Source organism: Pempheris klunzingeri, chromosome 15, assembly GCF_042242105.1.
Source record: "Pempheris klunzingeri isolate RE-2024b chromosome 15, fPemKlu1.hap1, whole genome shotgun sequence".
Taxonomy (NCBI): Eukaryota; Metazoa; Chordata; class Actinopteri; order Acropomatiformes; family Pempheridae; genus Pempheris; species Pempheris klunzingeri.
In genome coordinates this window covers 13,377,217-13,393,091 of record NC_092026.1, presented here as the reverse complement: position 1 = coordinate 13,393,091, position 15,875 = coordinate 13,377,217, and the positions used below count along the sequence as shown (strand labels likewise).

At 39.9% G+C, this 15,875-nt stretch overlaps 2 protein-coding genes across 2 annotated transcripts; both read right to left on the bottom strand.

Moving 5' to 3' along the window:
• Window positions 1–408: 408 nt before the first annotated feature.
• On the bottom strand, window positions 409–8,744 carry plxdc2a (plexin domain containing 2a). The gene is made up of 13 exons (XM_070845503.1): window positions 8,621–8,744; window positions 6,563–6,789; window positions 5,794–5,937; window positions 5,511–5,580; window positions 4,796–4,918; window positions 4,533–4,651; window positions 4,355–4,454; window positions 4,157–4,252; window positions 3,843–3,924; window positions 2,765–2,825; window positions 2,455–2,677; window positions 1,024–1,181; window positions 409–676 (listed from the first exon to the last, which is right to left on the bottom strand). The coding sequence occupies exons 1-13, from the start codon at window positions 8,742–8,744 to the stop codon at window positions 461–463; spliced, it is 1,743 nt and encodes a 580-aa protein (XP_070701604.1). The 3' UTR covers window positions 409–460.
• A 1,821-nt stretch (window positions 8,745–10,565) lies between these two features.
• On the bottom strand, window positions 10,566–13,857 carry LOC139214704 (peptidyl-prolyl cis-trans isomerase Fkbp12-like). Its single transcript, XM_070845616.1, has 4 exons — window positions 13,677–13,857; window positions 13,546–13,593; window positions 12,725–12,837; window positions 10,566–11,509 (listed from the first exon to the last, which is right to left on the bottom strand). The coding sequence occupies exons 1-4, from the start codon at window positions 13,777–13,779 to the stop codon at window positions 11,384–11,386; spliced, it is 390 nt and encodes a 129-aa protein (XP_070701717.1). The 5' UTR covers window positions 13,780–13,857; the 3' UTR covers window positions 10,566–11,383.
• Between the last annotated feature and the right edge of the window lie 2,018 nt (window positions 13,858–15,875).

Genomic DNA, 15,875 nt, shown 5'->3' with positions numbered 1-15,875 from the left:
GAAGGTGGGTGTAATGGTGAGGAATTTGGTCTGTATTTTTGAGATGAGGAAATGACACCCGATTATGACATTCCTCCTTGTGAAGAAGGTGTGGGAATGACACATAACAGCTCTGGAAAATAACAGCCGTCTTTGAGAAAAATGGTCTCAAAACAAACACTCGCCACCTCTTGCTCTTTGTGGCGCTACAGTAAACACGAGCAAGTGACCTGAGCAGAGTAAAAACACGTTTTTATCTTTTTTCTGTTATGCACTAAAACAGTCCAACGGCTCATCAATCTAAAGCAAACTGTTGCTTAAAATATTCTCTAGATACAATTTCCTCACAGAGGTTTGGCGTTTTGCTCTCTGAATACTCAAATTCTGTCCTTAAAGTGAACTTAAGCAACAGCTGAAAAGAAAAAAGTCTCACATAGAGGACCAGCTCTGTCCCAAAGCCTTCTGGGATACGTAGTTTTGGTCAGGAGCTCTCTGAGACTAGGAAGCGCTCCCTCTGATCAGGAACTATGAATCCTTCTTTCTGTTCACTCTCTCTTCGGTCCGACAAGATGAAAGACTGTTTTGGGTCGATGACCACCATGCCGTCTTTGTCCTGACCAGCAGCCTCCACCTCGGCGTATGATGGCCGACTGGAGCCGCGCCTGAACTTCATGATTGGCCAGCGGGTCGGCCGCCGCTAACGGGGGAGAGTGACAGAAAAGTGGTAAATTAGGATATAATGAAAAGCCTTGCATAAAAATAACATAATTTTAGGCTTTTTCACTTCATTTAATGTGATTTCAATAAATGTCCATTTTAATTGCATCATTGGGGATGAATAAATGTAACTTAATGCTGATTTGGTGCTGTTACAGAAAAGGTCAGGTCAGATTTCATGGTAGTTGTCAAGATATCTTTCTCTAGATTAGAGTGAGAAGGAACAACTTTTCATCTTCAGATCCCAAGGCGGCTGACAAAATGATGACTGCTGTAACGTATTCTAACCAAAGCTGGGGTTGTCTCAAGCAACTGTGTGTCACTAACCTCAATGAAGAAGAGGCTGGCGCTGGAGGTCGGGTGGTTGTACACGTAGACAGACAGAAGGACGGCTGCTGCCATGATGACCATCACCATGATGATGCCTGCCAGTAGCCCGATCTGCTGCCGCTCGTCACTCTCTCCTGTGGTCTCCTTGTCTCCTGCTGTAAAGCGGTAACAAAGGGACTCTGAGTGATACCACACGGGTCAGAAAGACCCAGAACCAACTGGGGACACTTCCAATAAATCGGCTACAATCAGCAGATACATGCAAATATTTTTGCTTGTTTTACTTGTGCCATCAGAATAGTTTACACGCTGATCACAGCAAAGAAATACATGGAGGCTTTAATTATTTGGTGTCAGGCACATCGGAGGCAAATATTCAGGTTTGTAGAAAATGTTGATTTGAAACTGCTGGAAGTATCTTGCTCAGACACACAGTAAGTAAATATGAATGACTTACGTGCTTCATTGATTTGCAAAGACATCTTTGTGTTATCTAAAAAAAAACAACAACATTGACATACTATTTTAGATATGAGGTGAAAGTATTTGTTGTACCTGTTTAACCATTCTTAAGATTCCTGTAAAGAATAAAAAAAATACCGTATCAATTTTACTGTGATAAAGTAGCTTTTTGAGTAGTTACTTTTAATGTAATTCTGTAAATTTTTCCTGACACACTTTAGTGCACTTGAGTACAGTTTAAATCTAATATAGAGCATTTTTCTCTGTTTCCAGAGGCATCAATGATTGGTGATCAGTGTGGTGGTGGACATTTGTAGTGAACAGTTAGTCGCTTAAAAAAATGATCCAATTTGAACTGCCTTTTCACTGTGTCTTTCAAAGTTAAAAATATTCAAAACATCCTTAAATGTTCTAGTTCTTCAAAAACACGTTTTAACTTTGGCACTTTAGGGATTCCAAAATGATAATATTACATTATTTTGCTATGTAAAATTTCAGTAAACTGAAATTCTGTTTGAGAAGTGCTCACTATTCTTTCAGGTTACAAACAACAATCACAAAAATAACAGCCCTCCCATATTCTGACCCAACCAGAGAGAGGCACATACATTGAGTCATCCTTCAGCAGCTGAGGACACTATGCAGTATTTAACATGGCGCTGTATACACTCAGCTATGAGCTAACAGAGGCCTGGGAAATAGCTGACCACTTGACCCTCACACTGTCAGACTTTACACAACACACTGGGCGTGGATATCATGCAACAACAACAAGTATTAATTTAGGAGATGGTGATGACACCTGCTCTGCCCTGAGCTGTAGTCTGACCTAAATGACATTAAACCTCTAACACTAAAAGCTAAAACTGAAATTTAAAAAAAAGGACCATATTTGCAAATACTGTCACTTTCAAACAACCATATTATGTTTACTCTTCATGATTTGAAAGCATCGTGTCAGCTCACCCTCGGCAGGTTTGTTGGTGGGAGGCTGTGGAGTGGATGTTATTCTTCTGCTCGTGCTGCTGTGTGTTGCGGTGTCAGTGAACATCTTGCCCAGTGGGATGGAGGTGATGCTGGAGGTCCCCTGCTGCCCTGCGGTCGTCGTGGCAGGAGTGGTCGTATGTGTGAGGCGGTGAGATGTGGTGTTTGTGGCGTCTGACGTTCGGAGACACTGGGGGTCTCTTCTCTGGAGAAACAAACATAGTTGAACTTGTTGGTGCAGACAGACATGGGTTCTATCTGGAGTTCACTGAAATGTAAAAAGAACGAGAACCTCCTCCGGGCAGCCGAGGTCAACCCAGTCCTGCCGGTTACGATCAAAGCCACTGGAGCATCTGAGAGAGGAGGGAAATATTATTAATGGTTTATGGTTAATGGTACAGGTTTACCCTCACAAACATACAAGACTCCGTACTGATAAGGTACCACAATGAAATGTTGTTATTTCTCTGTCTTTTGCAGCCAGCCCATGTATAGTATTCTTTTTTAAACTTCCCCGATTATTGGTCGCTGTACTTGTACTTCCCTTCCATAGTGGCAGCAAAGAGATGTCAGTGTAAGTGATGAGAGACAAAATAAAAAAAAAAAAGTAAAATAAATTTTTAAAAAAGTATATTAAATATAAGTATTATATACAAAAAAACTCATCCTGTGCAAAAATGCCTTTAGCAAAGGGTTGGGCATCTTAAAAATGTTTATATATTTCCTTGCTTGGCCGTGGCAGAGCAACAGTAACACGAAGAGGGAGGACCCCCATCACTAACATTAAGTTCACTTAATGAAGGGATCTCTTTGCAAACAGGAGGAACAGCAACAGCAACAAATAACTCTTTCACTACAAATATGGGAATATGAGTGTTATTTCACAACACTTGGGGAAGTTTTTCTCTGATGTGCAGACAAATTACGCTAAAATGCAATAAAATCCTTGTAGTATGTTTTGACATCATAATCATGTGATAAAAACAGATAATTCAATCATTTTATACAATGCAATAGTTCATCTGCTTCCCTAAAGAGCTGTTCATGTTATTTTAAATTCCATACTATAATTCTTGAAAAGGCTGCACAACCAAAATGACATGATATGAGCACACATCAACACTGAGTATTTCTGAGTCACTTATAAAAGACTCTACAGCAACATGGTAAATTAAAATTGAGTCAGACTCACTAAAGTTTTAAACAGGTTTTAGGTAGTTTTCCCATTACGTCTGCCATCAGCCATGATTGTTGCACGACTTGCATCACTGTGCATTTTAATGCAGCTCTGGATTAAACATTCCTAGCATTTTTTTTCTTAATTACGTAAAACTAGTGGAATGTGTCTCTCTGAGTGCCTTCCAGTTTACCTTTGCAGCCGACTGCACCAGCTGCAGTTAAAGCCAATCTGAGAAGTGACACATGGACCACAGCTGGAAAACTGGAGACAGGCTGAGAATAAAGAAAACAGCGGAGAGTGAGGAGGAAGCTTTGCCTTCTGTGAATGAAACCTGAATCATACTGCTGTATCCCCATCACAATTTTTTTACAATCTGACAGGATAACGTAAAATGAAGAGTAGATAAAGCGTATAATATAAGTGTCCATATATACAGAACATAGTTAAGAATGTGTGAATAAGTGTGTTTTGCCATTTTAGCAACACATCTCTTTGTATACTTACTAGGGAGCGGTAGCATCTCCACAGCTGTAGAATTGAAAATTTTGGACTTGAGGATGTCGACTTTGTGATACTCATAAATGGTTCTCCTCCGGACGTCTGCAACATATGAGAAAGGATACGTTGTTGATGAGCTCCAGAGTTTGATTAAAGAGTTAAATGAGTTCAAGAGGTTTTTATAGGACAAAAAGTTCTACTCACTGGGGATCTGTTCTATTTCATGGAGCACCACAAAAGCATCCGACAAGCCCACTTTGACAGGATGATTCTCAGTGCTGATGTCGTTGATGTCTATAGGAATCTTATAAGGGAAAAAAAGCTTTATAATTACACTAATTTCACATTAACAGAAGAACACAGAGAAGAGAAGAGACGTCACCTCTTTGTATACGAAGACGATGCGTCCGTCGCTGTGCAGAATGGCCTGGAAGTTGAAGCTCCCTAGACTGATGTTGTCCTGGAGGTGAATCCGGTTCCACTGAACCACCAATGCAGTGCCTACATGTTAGACATACAAAACACAAACCAAAGCACATGTATGTAGTATTAATACGCTACAGCAGACCTGTATACAGAAAGCCACGACTGATGAGTTGAGTAAAATACTGGTCGTGCATTTTTCTCCCTCTCTGTCTCACTTACCATTATCAAAGTAAAACACAGTCGAGTTTTTGGACAGACTCGGGTCGAAATTCGCCATTAGAGGGGCAATGTACTGAGTGGCTGTGAGCATTTGGTGGATTATATCTCCGGTGTAAATGAAACCTGGGAGAGAAAAACGTGCATCCATCAGTCATTTGTATAATCCGGCCGGTAGCGCAGTGGATAATTGCGCATGCCATCGGCCTGGGGAACCCGGGTTCGACTCCCTCCCAGTACCGGCAAGGGTTGCGGTGTAAAAAACGCCAAAATCTACAAGCGGATCATCCCCGGAAGGGAGCAGCCAGAAAAAGGACAACATCAGTCATTTGTATGCAATGCAGGGAGACGTTCATATATCCCTTTCATTTGTGCGCACGATCCACACTGATCGCATTTTGTGTGATCAGTACCATAGCATATGCAAAAATACTACAGAACATCAAACACTGAATGAAACCTGTGACGGAGGTTATAGTCTATTATAGCAGCACAACTCTGCTTTGAAATATATATTATATGCTTTACTCACTTCAATTTTACCCTACCGTAACCTATGGATGAACTGTGCAGCTGTACAATGAAGGAAAAAGTGAGCATAAATATTCTGAAGACGGAATAAATAATACATACTTGTAGCCCAAATGTCTCAAAAGACTTTGAATACAGACTGAGCCTCATGTACATCAATATGTAATGTGTGCAGTTAAAGTCTTACCTCCAGTTGCTACTGTGATGTCTTTTAATATATGACCGTAGAAAGGGAAGTCGAAGGAAAGATTCACTCTCTGGAAACGAACAAAGACAAAGCGCACTATCAGCTGTATTGTAGTGTAGCTCTGTCATATGCACTGACAAGAAATAATCAAAATAATGTGGATAATGTGGAAAGTAAACATACAAGTTAAAAGTGGACAGTCTGCTAAACATTATCTACATGAGGTATTTGATTTGCATAAAACACAGATTGTCCCATTTATTCACTCAGACTGATTTCACACCTCGGCTTGTCTGTGGGTGCTGGACAGGAAGCCACAGACCTTCCACTCGTCCTCTTCCATCTCGTCGATGTTTACCCACAGCTCTTTACTGGCTGTGTCTCCAGGACCGTAGATTTTAGATGTGTAGTAGGCGTGATCAATGTCCTGTCCAAAAAATGTTGGGATGAAAATGCTTTAAATAAACGTTAAATCAATATTAACAACAAAAACTGTTACATCGAAAGAAATATCAGTTAACATGGCAAAGTGTGCTTTCATGCTAGTAAGGCTATCAGGCTTTAGCTTATAACATTTTTTTAAATATTGACCACTATTAAACAATTCTCAGTCAAAACCAAAGTTGAGGAACAGCATTCAAGTTGTCATTACTAATTTATAAAACAGTAAAATTAATATAAAATATGTACAAATCTCATTACTTTTACTTCAGTTAGCCCTACTCTTCTCTTTAACTGTTTTTTGGGGGGTTGTCGCCCCTCAGAAGTTCTGTCCCATTTTCCAAAACATCAATACATTTTGCTAAATACATTTTCTTTACATGATCTGGTTTTGCAGAGCATTTCATAGTAGAAAGCTTCTTTCAAGAATGTCCCCCTGTAAGTAACCTTTTTTGTGTTTGTTATGGTCTGACTCGTCCACTTTGGCACAGTTGTTACCTAAATGCCCTGAAATAAACCAGCTTATGTAAGAAGACATCCTGCAATGTCACTTTTAGTTCTGACTTTTTACGTCATCTGCTCAACTTCTCTTTACTGTATAAAACTTTTACCACAATCTGTGTAGAATTGTTGTGTCCCTCCTCCATCAGCAGGTCTGGATCTAACTCATCAGGCTGGTGCTGGTCCCTGTAGAGGCCCCTCTTATCAGCAGCCCAGCCGGGGGTCCCAGACCGGGGCCTGGATGCCCACCTCCTCTCCCTGGGCTTGTTATTTCCTGGTACTATATATGACCTCCCCGCTGCAGGAGACGGCCCCTGTGTGTCAGATCGGTACACTCCTGGGGAATCAAAGAGAGGGCGATCAATTATTCTACAGCTTTAAAAAAGTTAATAAGGGAAGGAAAAAAAGCATGGCAGCCATTGCACTCATTTTTAGGACACTAATAAGCCTTCACACATTTAGCCAACATTTCCAGAGTTTCTGAATGATCGAGAAACACTCAGATCCAAAATAAAACCATCAGCTTGAATTAGACTTAATCTAAATCGTTTATCAAAAATAATTGCAAATTAATTTTCTTTCGATCAACTAAGCTGCAGCTCTGATTCAAACCCAGTGGATTTAAATTCAAAATTTTCAACAAATTTAACAAAGATAAGTAAATATGTCAGGATACATTTTGGGAAAGTCTGTCTAAAATGATGTACAAGAGAATGATGTTCCCATAAAATGGAATAAAGCAGCCATAAAAACACGGCGAATCTTTCACTCAGTATAAACATCATATGGCTTCAGTGAAGGTACTTTGAGAACACGGGGACACTGTCAGTGAGGAACGTCAAGATTATTGTACCACCCTGAAGCTACTTAAGGGGAGATAAACAGGGAAAACTGCATGTTCAGGGAATCACATGTAGAGAATTGCCAGTTGAACATCAGTAAACTTCTTCTTCTCACACACAACAGGACATAAACAATTCCCCAGCGTGTGCCATGTGGCAGACATGTGGCGTGGTCACCCCGCCATTCTGCCCCTCCAGTGACAACAGTGCGTCCTAACTTTTCTCTTCACAGCAGAGGGTGAAAGCATGCTTCACATTCTTCACACCAGCAGGTCCAGGACCAAGCATGTGAGGCCGGGCTGCAGTGGGTGTTTCCATATTTCCGTCACATGGTGGCTCTGTGGCTGCAGAGGCCTGATAGCCCTCCACCTGTGAGTGGACAGTGTGCTGATGCTACATGATATATAGCAGATGTCGGGAGGACAGAGCAGGTTTACAGGTAACAAAGAGTAGTGACTGTGGGGGCTGCTTCAATGAGATTTTGTTAAAATACCCAACAAATGTCAGATTTATCATACAGTTCAATACGGCCAAGCTGCTGCTGCAGCAGGCAGTCCACTGTTTCCTTTCCATATTAAACAATCCAAATATTCCACAGGAAAAAAGAAAATGTATCCATGCAGCACCTCTGAGCCTGATAACACATTAAATTTACTTAAATCTTTAAATAAAGATTCGCTGTCTGGTGGCTGAAGGTGGAAACACATAAGCAAGGTACAAGCATGATAAAAGGCTCCAATTACCATAAAATGTAGGTATTATTTACCCTGGTAAGTGTGGTTAAAAGAGAATTAGAAATCACTGAAATGAGAGTACAGTACACTTAATAGTATCCCACAGTGGTTTAAATAGTGTCAAAGTTTTTTCACTCTGCCAAGATAAAAAAAAAAAAAAACATGGGCAAACTAATAACCTATACACTTATTTGGATTCAAAGCATCTGCACAAATTTTCTGTAATGAAAATATCCAATCCCAAAATATTGCTGTTGACATGGAGCAGATATATATAGTTAAAATCAAATATTGATTATAACTACAAGAAATGCATTGTGTTACATAATGTATAATGACAATTAAAACAATATTGTCATAAAATTATTCTGTGACAAATTCAGCGGAGCAAACGTTAGTAAGAGTAGCTGGTTAAGCTCATTGAAAAACACTGAAATATTAAATACTTGAGATATAAAACGAAAACATATGTTCCAAATAATATTTTTACAGTATAAACTGTATAAAGTTTCCTTTATGCGCAAACTGACCTCCTGTTCCGACTGTTAGTTTAGTTATTTGCAGATTCATGATGACTTTTTTATAAACTTACCATAAACTGATTTCAGCTTCATGAAGCTCAGCTGAACCTGGAAAACAATGACCAGTCCTGCGATGAGATTAATCGTCTTTGTCAGAGTCATGATCGCAGTCCGTCCTCTCGGCTCGAGGCGCATCTTCAACGAAGCTCGTTAATTGGCGCAGTGTGAGTTTTGCACCTGCGGCTCACTGTCCGCACTTCACGAGGAAAGTAGTCGCTCGACTAATGGTTGAAAAAAACTATATAAACGATGCAAACTTCGGTGCTTCTGCGGTCTAGCGTGAAGTTTCTGCTGGCGTTGATGTTCATGTCGGACTTTCCGCAGATCGTCTGTGCGTCAGTTCAGTCTGTGCACACGCTGCCTTTAAGTGCTGTCGTAAATGTCACTACTATGTGTGTGGTGGAGGAAGTATTCACTGATGGGAGGTAACTAAGTACATTTACTCACCTACCTCTATTTCTACTTGAGCATTTCCTTTTTATTTCACTCTCTACTTCTACTCCACTACATTTCAGAGGGAAATATTGTACTTTTTAAACTTTTAGTTTGTATTTACTTAAAAAGTTAGACTGATGAGCCACAACAGCTTAACAGTGACTTAACTTCAGTGAACTTTTGATGGTATTTTATTCTGCGCAGCCTTTAAACTAAGTTTCCAACCCATATTGATTCTACCATTGCACTGAATGGACTTCGTGTGTTGCACTGAATGTTGTAAATTGTTTACTTGCAGGTTTTGAGAAAATGCTTTAGTGTTGCGCATAAAAATGACAATATAGAAATTGACTGATCGATTGTTTTTGCATTCAATAACATATGTAGGCCTTATGGTAAGCAGTTGGTCGAATAATTGGGAACTATTCTGAAAATGGTTCGTCATTTTTCATGAAAAAGCACTTCAAGGCTCCTGCTTCACAAATGTGGAGATTTATGTCTTTACCTTTTAAATCACCAATAATCATTAGTTGCACTCCTGTAAAATACCTGTAAAAGACTCGCTTCACCTCAAGCAACTTAACAGCAACAGTAAAATTCTGTTTTTATATTAATTTAACAGAAAAAAAATAATCTACTGACATAACAGTACAAGTCACAAGGTCCATTATATTTTTTGATTGGGCATACATTTACTTTGATACTTTAAATACATTTGCCACATTATACTTATGTACTTTTACTTTTTAGTCTATTAATTAACACATTTAAGTAAATCTGTTTACCATCTCCACCACAGGCTTCAAATAAAAAAAAAAAACTAATCACACAATGCCAAAATTTCCTGTAATGTTAAGTGGGCCCATCACTGATTAACGCGGCCATCCTTTGGTCATAGCGTCTCGTTGCCTGAAGGTGCTTCAAAGCTGAAGATTACTAGGAGCACGTGAAGGCAGCAGAGGTCCACCCTCTGTCCACAATCACAAGAAACCTAAAAAGCCAGACACATGTCTATGACATGAATATTTTAACCCATAGACCCATCCAGATCACATAAGAGTGATGAGATTTGTCACCTACAAGACATTCAAAATGATGATTTTATGGTGAGATCTTTACGGGCCATTTATTCCAACACTACGTTTGTATAATTTTGGAGGTACTTGTACTTTGAGTATTCTTTTTTTCATGCTACTTTATACTTCACTACTTTATACTCCTCTACATACAGAGGGGTGTATTGTACTGTAATTGGCAACTACTCTGCTGATTGCTTCATGACATTTTTAATGTAAAAAAAAAAAAAGTTTATGGTTCCAGTTTCTCAAATGTCAGGATTTGCTGCTTTTTTCACTCTTTTGTTAACCTTCCTGAACAGAGATAACTAAACTCAATATTCCCAAACATCATTAGTTCACAGGGTGAATCTGAACATACATGTGTCCGAACAGGTGTGGCTCTCTTTTATCACAACATGTTCAAAAGTCTAAATCATGTCAAAGACAATGAATGGAGCATAAATATTGTTGACTTTGTTTTTAATGCAATACCCACAGGTAAGACAATATGTGAAGGATGACACAATAGAGAAATAAAAATAGCCATTACATTACCATGAGACATGTTAAGCATGATGCCATAATACAAGGACACTTGAGGCTTTTAACTGACAAAAAGACCTCAGAGTAGCAGGATTTGAAATCTGTTCCTAGTACTATAAATGACAACACAAGCAGGGATGAATGATGAAATCATTAGCCATTATCATTTCTAAACACATGAAAAACCCAAATAACCTCATCATTAAAAAGGTGTTTCACATGCATTTTTAACATTAAGAAATCACCACCACACTACGTTTGAGACATTGGATTTAAACACTTCTGAACAAATTAGAGGGTTGCAGATTTAGTGCCGCTGGTTCTGATTTGGTGATAATTAGGTAACATAAAAAAAAAAAATTTAAAAAAATCCAATGTTCCTTTGTTATTTGCTCTTATTACGTTTCTGGTGTGCTGAAGGATACATAAAAGACCTATCAGACACATGAAGGAATAGAGGCCACAAAACCTGAAAAAGACAGGAGTATTTGCCAAAATGCTGTGCTATTCCTTGACAGTTTTGGATTTGGAGTGTCTTAGCACCAATAATACCACTGGGATTTATACAGTTTAACATGTTTGGCATCTGTCTTAATCATACCGAGACATCAGAATGGTTCTACAATGATTTGTTTGTGTTTATAAATGCCACAGACAGCACCTTTAACTAAACAGTTACTTGTGTCACAGATGTGGGTGGAATAAGAAACTCTGAGGAGGAACCATCACCTTAAACACTCAACAATGCAGCAGCTCCACTTCGAAGATGAGAGTGGAATTTCCTGGGATGATGGGTGGGTACCCTCTGGAGCCGTATGCGTAGTCCGGCGAGCAGGTCAGTCTAGCAACTTGGCCGATGCTCATCTGTGAAGGAGGTGAAGAGCAAGTTACATACATTAATTAATACTGAATGGATGAGCTGTATTTTTGCTGTGTCCATTTAGAAGGGTGCTCCAGTAATTTAGTAATGCACCCCCTTAGATTTGGGGGACTCCTAACACTTGTACTAAAAAATAATTATCAATATCACTACAGGTGGAGATAACTTCACTTTTAGTCTCCAACATGGGTCAAACGCCAAAAAACACATGATCCTACTTTCTAATAGGACAAATAAATAGTGCAATATGTTAGATTCCAACTGCCTCACAATTACACTAACCTGTCAAACTCCTGCCTTCATTGTGTAATGTGTGCTTCCTGTTAAAAATTAAGAGTCTCTAGACTGAGCTAGGGATTGTTTACAGACTCCTCCAGAGTCACAGAGGACATGCTGCTTTCACAGCAGACTTAAGCAATATATTTAAAAAAAATCAAATATGTGTATATGCACAATGTGAAAAATGTCTCCATTGTGAAAAGCCAGAAATTAAAAACAGGTACAAAAGGAATTATTTTCAATCAAAAAGTAATGTAGACAACAGCTGGCTCTAGGGACTATTTTCAGTCAAAAAGTAATGTAGACGACAGCTGGCTCTATCAGCTGTTATGGGTCACAACAGTCCCTTAAGTGCACCAAACACAGTTCACAGCACCATCTTGACTCCAGGTGCATAACTTGCGCTCTTTTAACAAATGTAATCTAAAATCTTGGAGAGAAACGGACTGGGGAGAAAAAAAGACTCTGCACACTGATCAGCGCTCTTGGTTTGTGTTTATTAACAACATACTAAAGTGCTACATTGTCTGGTGTTCGCAGATATCAGGCTGATGTCAAAAAAGCACAAACAGCCAGAGCAGATGAATCAATAAGCTGACTAATGGATTCCATCTGTGCTGAAAAAGATTTGTCAAGAAGGACGTCAGTGTGCTGCTTAACTGAAGCATCTGGTACTCTCAGTCCACCACTGTATGGCACAACAGGTGGTGTAGGTATTTTACTGTTCTAGCTCTACTGACTTGCATGAAAGGATCTGAAGACATGACACTTCAATCATGTTTTAGTCCTGGCACATTTGAAAGGGGAAAAATATAATTGTGAATTGCACCAGCTTGGGAAAAAAGTGGCCAGATGAGGTGCGTAAGTTCATTTTAATGTGTAGAATCGGTGGAGTGCCCCTTTAATGTCCCTCTCCTTACCTGGGCTACACCTTCGTCCCAAGCACGAATCACTTGGCCGGCTCCAAGTTTGAACTGGAAGGGTTGTCCCCGGTCCCTGGAGGAGTCAAACTTTTCTCCATTTGTCAGCGTGCCTGTTCAACAACAATAAAACCATGCTAGCTCTCCGTGATCAACGTTACATAACTGGTTCAAAAATGCTACGCCTTTTCTAACCGGTCCTTTTAAGCGCTTTAAAAACGATACGAGCGTTAAAGACATGAGTCTGAACACACAATCACACAGTACTTCAACAGTTACGGCAATAGTTAGATATTTTGGGATAAGGAGCTCATACCACTTCAACGTCTATACATTACATTCTACACAACACTACACACTAGTAGCTACAGTCGGAGTGTGGTTAGCTTTACTTAGCTTGGCAGAAACACTGGAGATAGATTACACTTCGGGTTTTGAATGAACAGAACCGACAACATACGTACAGCCTAAACACAGAGCATTGTCGTGATGGTAAGTACGGTTTGTTCACTTAGGGCCGAGCCAGGTTAGGCTAGCCGTGTGTTCCGTCTTCGGTGCCGAGCTAGGCTAAGCTAAACTAAGCTAAGCTAAGAGTGTATTGGCTGAACAGCTCCATGTTACCGTACGGACACAACGAAGGCACCAGTCTCCGCATGTTAACTCACAGCAACAAAACAAATAAATGATTTCAACTGTTAAAAAGCACATGCTTACACTGTAAGCACATGCTTACAGTAAGGAACATTTCTGTTAGTAATATTTTACATTTGAATTGAAAGTGAATGTTGGCGAGACCGCAGTACAATTACGGTGGGTCTTACCGGTGTAGTGGACGCTGACAGTGGTTCCGCTCTTCGGAAAAGTCCTTCCTGGAAAGGGTAAAAAACGATTAAAAAAGCCAAATATTTTCTAAAGGAATTTCATTCTGTAATAATAATATTAAAACGTTTACCGTCTCCGGGTCTAAGGGTCTCAATTTGCACTCCCATTGTTCTTCCTGAGCAGCCTCTCTCTCTCTCTGTCTCTCCCTTCCTGGAGCACGAGCTCGCTGTCATTCAGTTACGTGCGACGTGATTGGTTCTTTCAGAGCAGCCGTTGAGCGTAGCGTGTGTCACGTGGTTCAGACAATTTTTCGGGCTTTTTGTCTTTTTGTCAGCGAGTGTGTGTGTGTGTGTGTGTGTGTGTGTGTGTGTGTGGGGGGGGGGATACGAATGAAACATGAACATTGTTTTTTAGTGGCTTATTGCAAATAAAACTGATTCTGGGGTCAATGAAGCGGGGTGATGTATTGAGTGGAACTACCGTGGGGAGGGGCCTTGAAAAGTCTTGACTTAAAAGTTAGTTTTTTCGGCAGTTTTGTCATTTTTAGTTAATAGCATTGAAAGGTCATTATTGTTGTTGCTTCAATGAACAGTTTGACCGACTATTTCTAGGATGTAAAACATTAGTAGAGCCTCTCAAGGGCCCATACTCCCCCTTCCCAAAGGTGCACTTGGTTTAGTCCACTCTCTCTGCAGGCTGCAGGCACGGTGGTGGAGAGTATTTGACATCCGTTCTTCTGTCATACTTATTGAAAGGCTTTCTGTTTGTAGCATAAAGCATGTGTTTCTGTAGTTTTCTTGTAATGAAAAGAGAAATAGCACTAGTTTATACATACAGAAGATGAGATATAAGAAAGATTACATCATTTCATAGTTACTAAACCTGAAGGAATTGCATCAGATGTTAGTTAAACTATTTTATTCAAGTACACATTGGAGATCATGTACTTGAGTATTTTCTTTTCATGCCACTTTATACTAAAACTACATTTCAGAGGGAAATATTGTACTTGTCACTCCGCTACATTTGCTTAAACCAGCTTAAACCAGGGGTGTCAAACTCATTTTAGTTCAGGGGCGACATACAGCCCAATTTGATCTCAAGTGGGCCGGACCAGTAAAGTCATAGCATAATATTTAACCTATAAATAACGACAACTCCACATTTTTCCCTTTGTTTTAGAGCAAAAAACTACAAGTACATTCTGAAAATGTCCACATGAACTGAACAATATAGTATTTTACTTTATGATCAAAACAACTTGTCAAGATCTAGAAATTATTTCAAATTTACATTAATTTCCACATCTGTGTAGTAATCCTGACCACCTGAACTGACACGCCACACCATACAAACTAGGAAGAACGTTTAGTTATGCCCCTGCTTTGTAAATGTATAAAATGTATAAATAAAAAATACATGAAAGTTGTGGCCATAGAGTGTAATGTGGACAGCAAAAGAACACGTAGAATAGATTATAATAACGATAAGGTAAACTTGCCCTTTATGCAAACCCCAGCTCCAGACATTTGTTGTTGGCAGCTCCAGCATGAACAGTTTGCTTGATTGACAGTGTTGTGTGACCTCCAGTGGACACATTTGAAATAGCAGTTAACTCTTATAGGTCGCCAATCACGCACGCGTAATCAAATCACGTGACTTTTGTCGCACGTCCTCATGTAAAAACTACGTACCTATGCCGAAGCCGAAGCCAACCGCGGGAAGGAGTCTCGGGAGATTGTAGGGGAGAGGAGAGTTACGGAGCAGGAGAGTCAGCTGTATTTTGAGAGATTTTGAGTATTTGTGGAGGAGTAGGAGGGAGACAGACGTAGTTTTTGGGTGGAGGAAACGGACAGCAGGTGAAGCACATGACCCACAAGAACTTTCTTGTTGAACTGGTGTCCCAGCTGTGCGGGATGGACAGCACAGGTGTGCCCAACAACAGGAGTGCTGACCACATTCCTGTTGCCATTGCCAAGGCAACAGATGCCAGCCAGAAAGCCACACAAAGGCCGCTGGACTTGCCAGCACTGCCAACAGGTGGACAGAAAAAGGAACCTCACTCCCTGGAAGTGCAAGTCCTGTGATGTGGCTCTCTGTGTCATTGTGGACAGAAACTGTTTTGAGGAGCGGCATAGATAAAAAAAAAGATTTCTTTTAAATGGCCACACCTGCTTTTTATTGTATATAGTTTGATTTGATGTCAATTCTACTTTTTATATGTTACATTTGCACTATTTTGAATTCTGGGAATGCAAGTTTGTGATGTAGCTCTTTGTGTAATTGTGTACATAACTTGTTTTGAAGAGGGTAATAGCTAGAAAAAAAC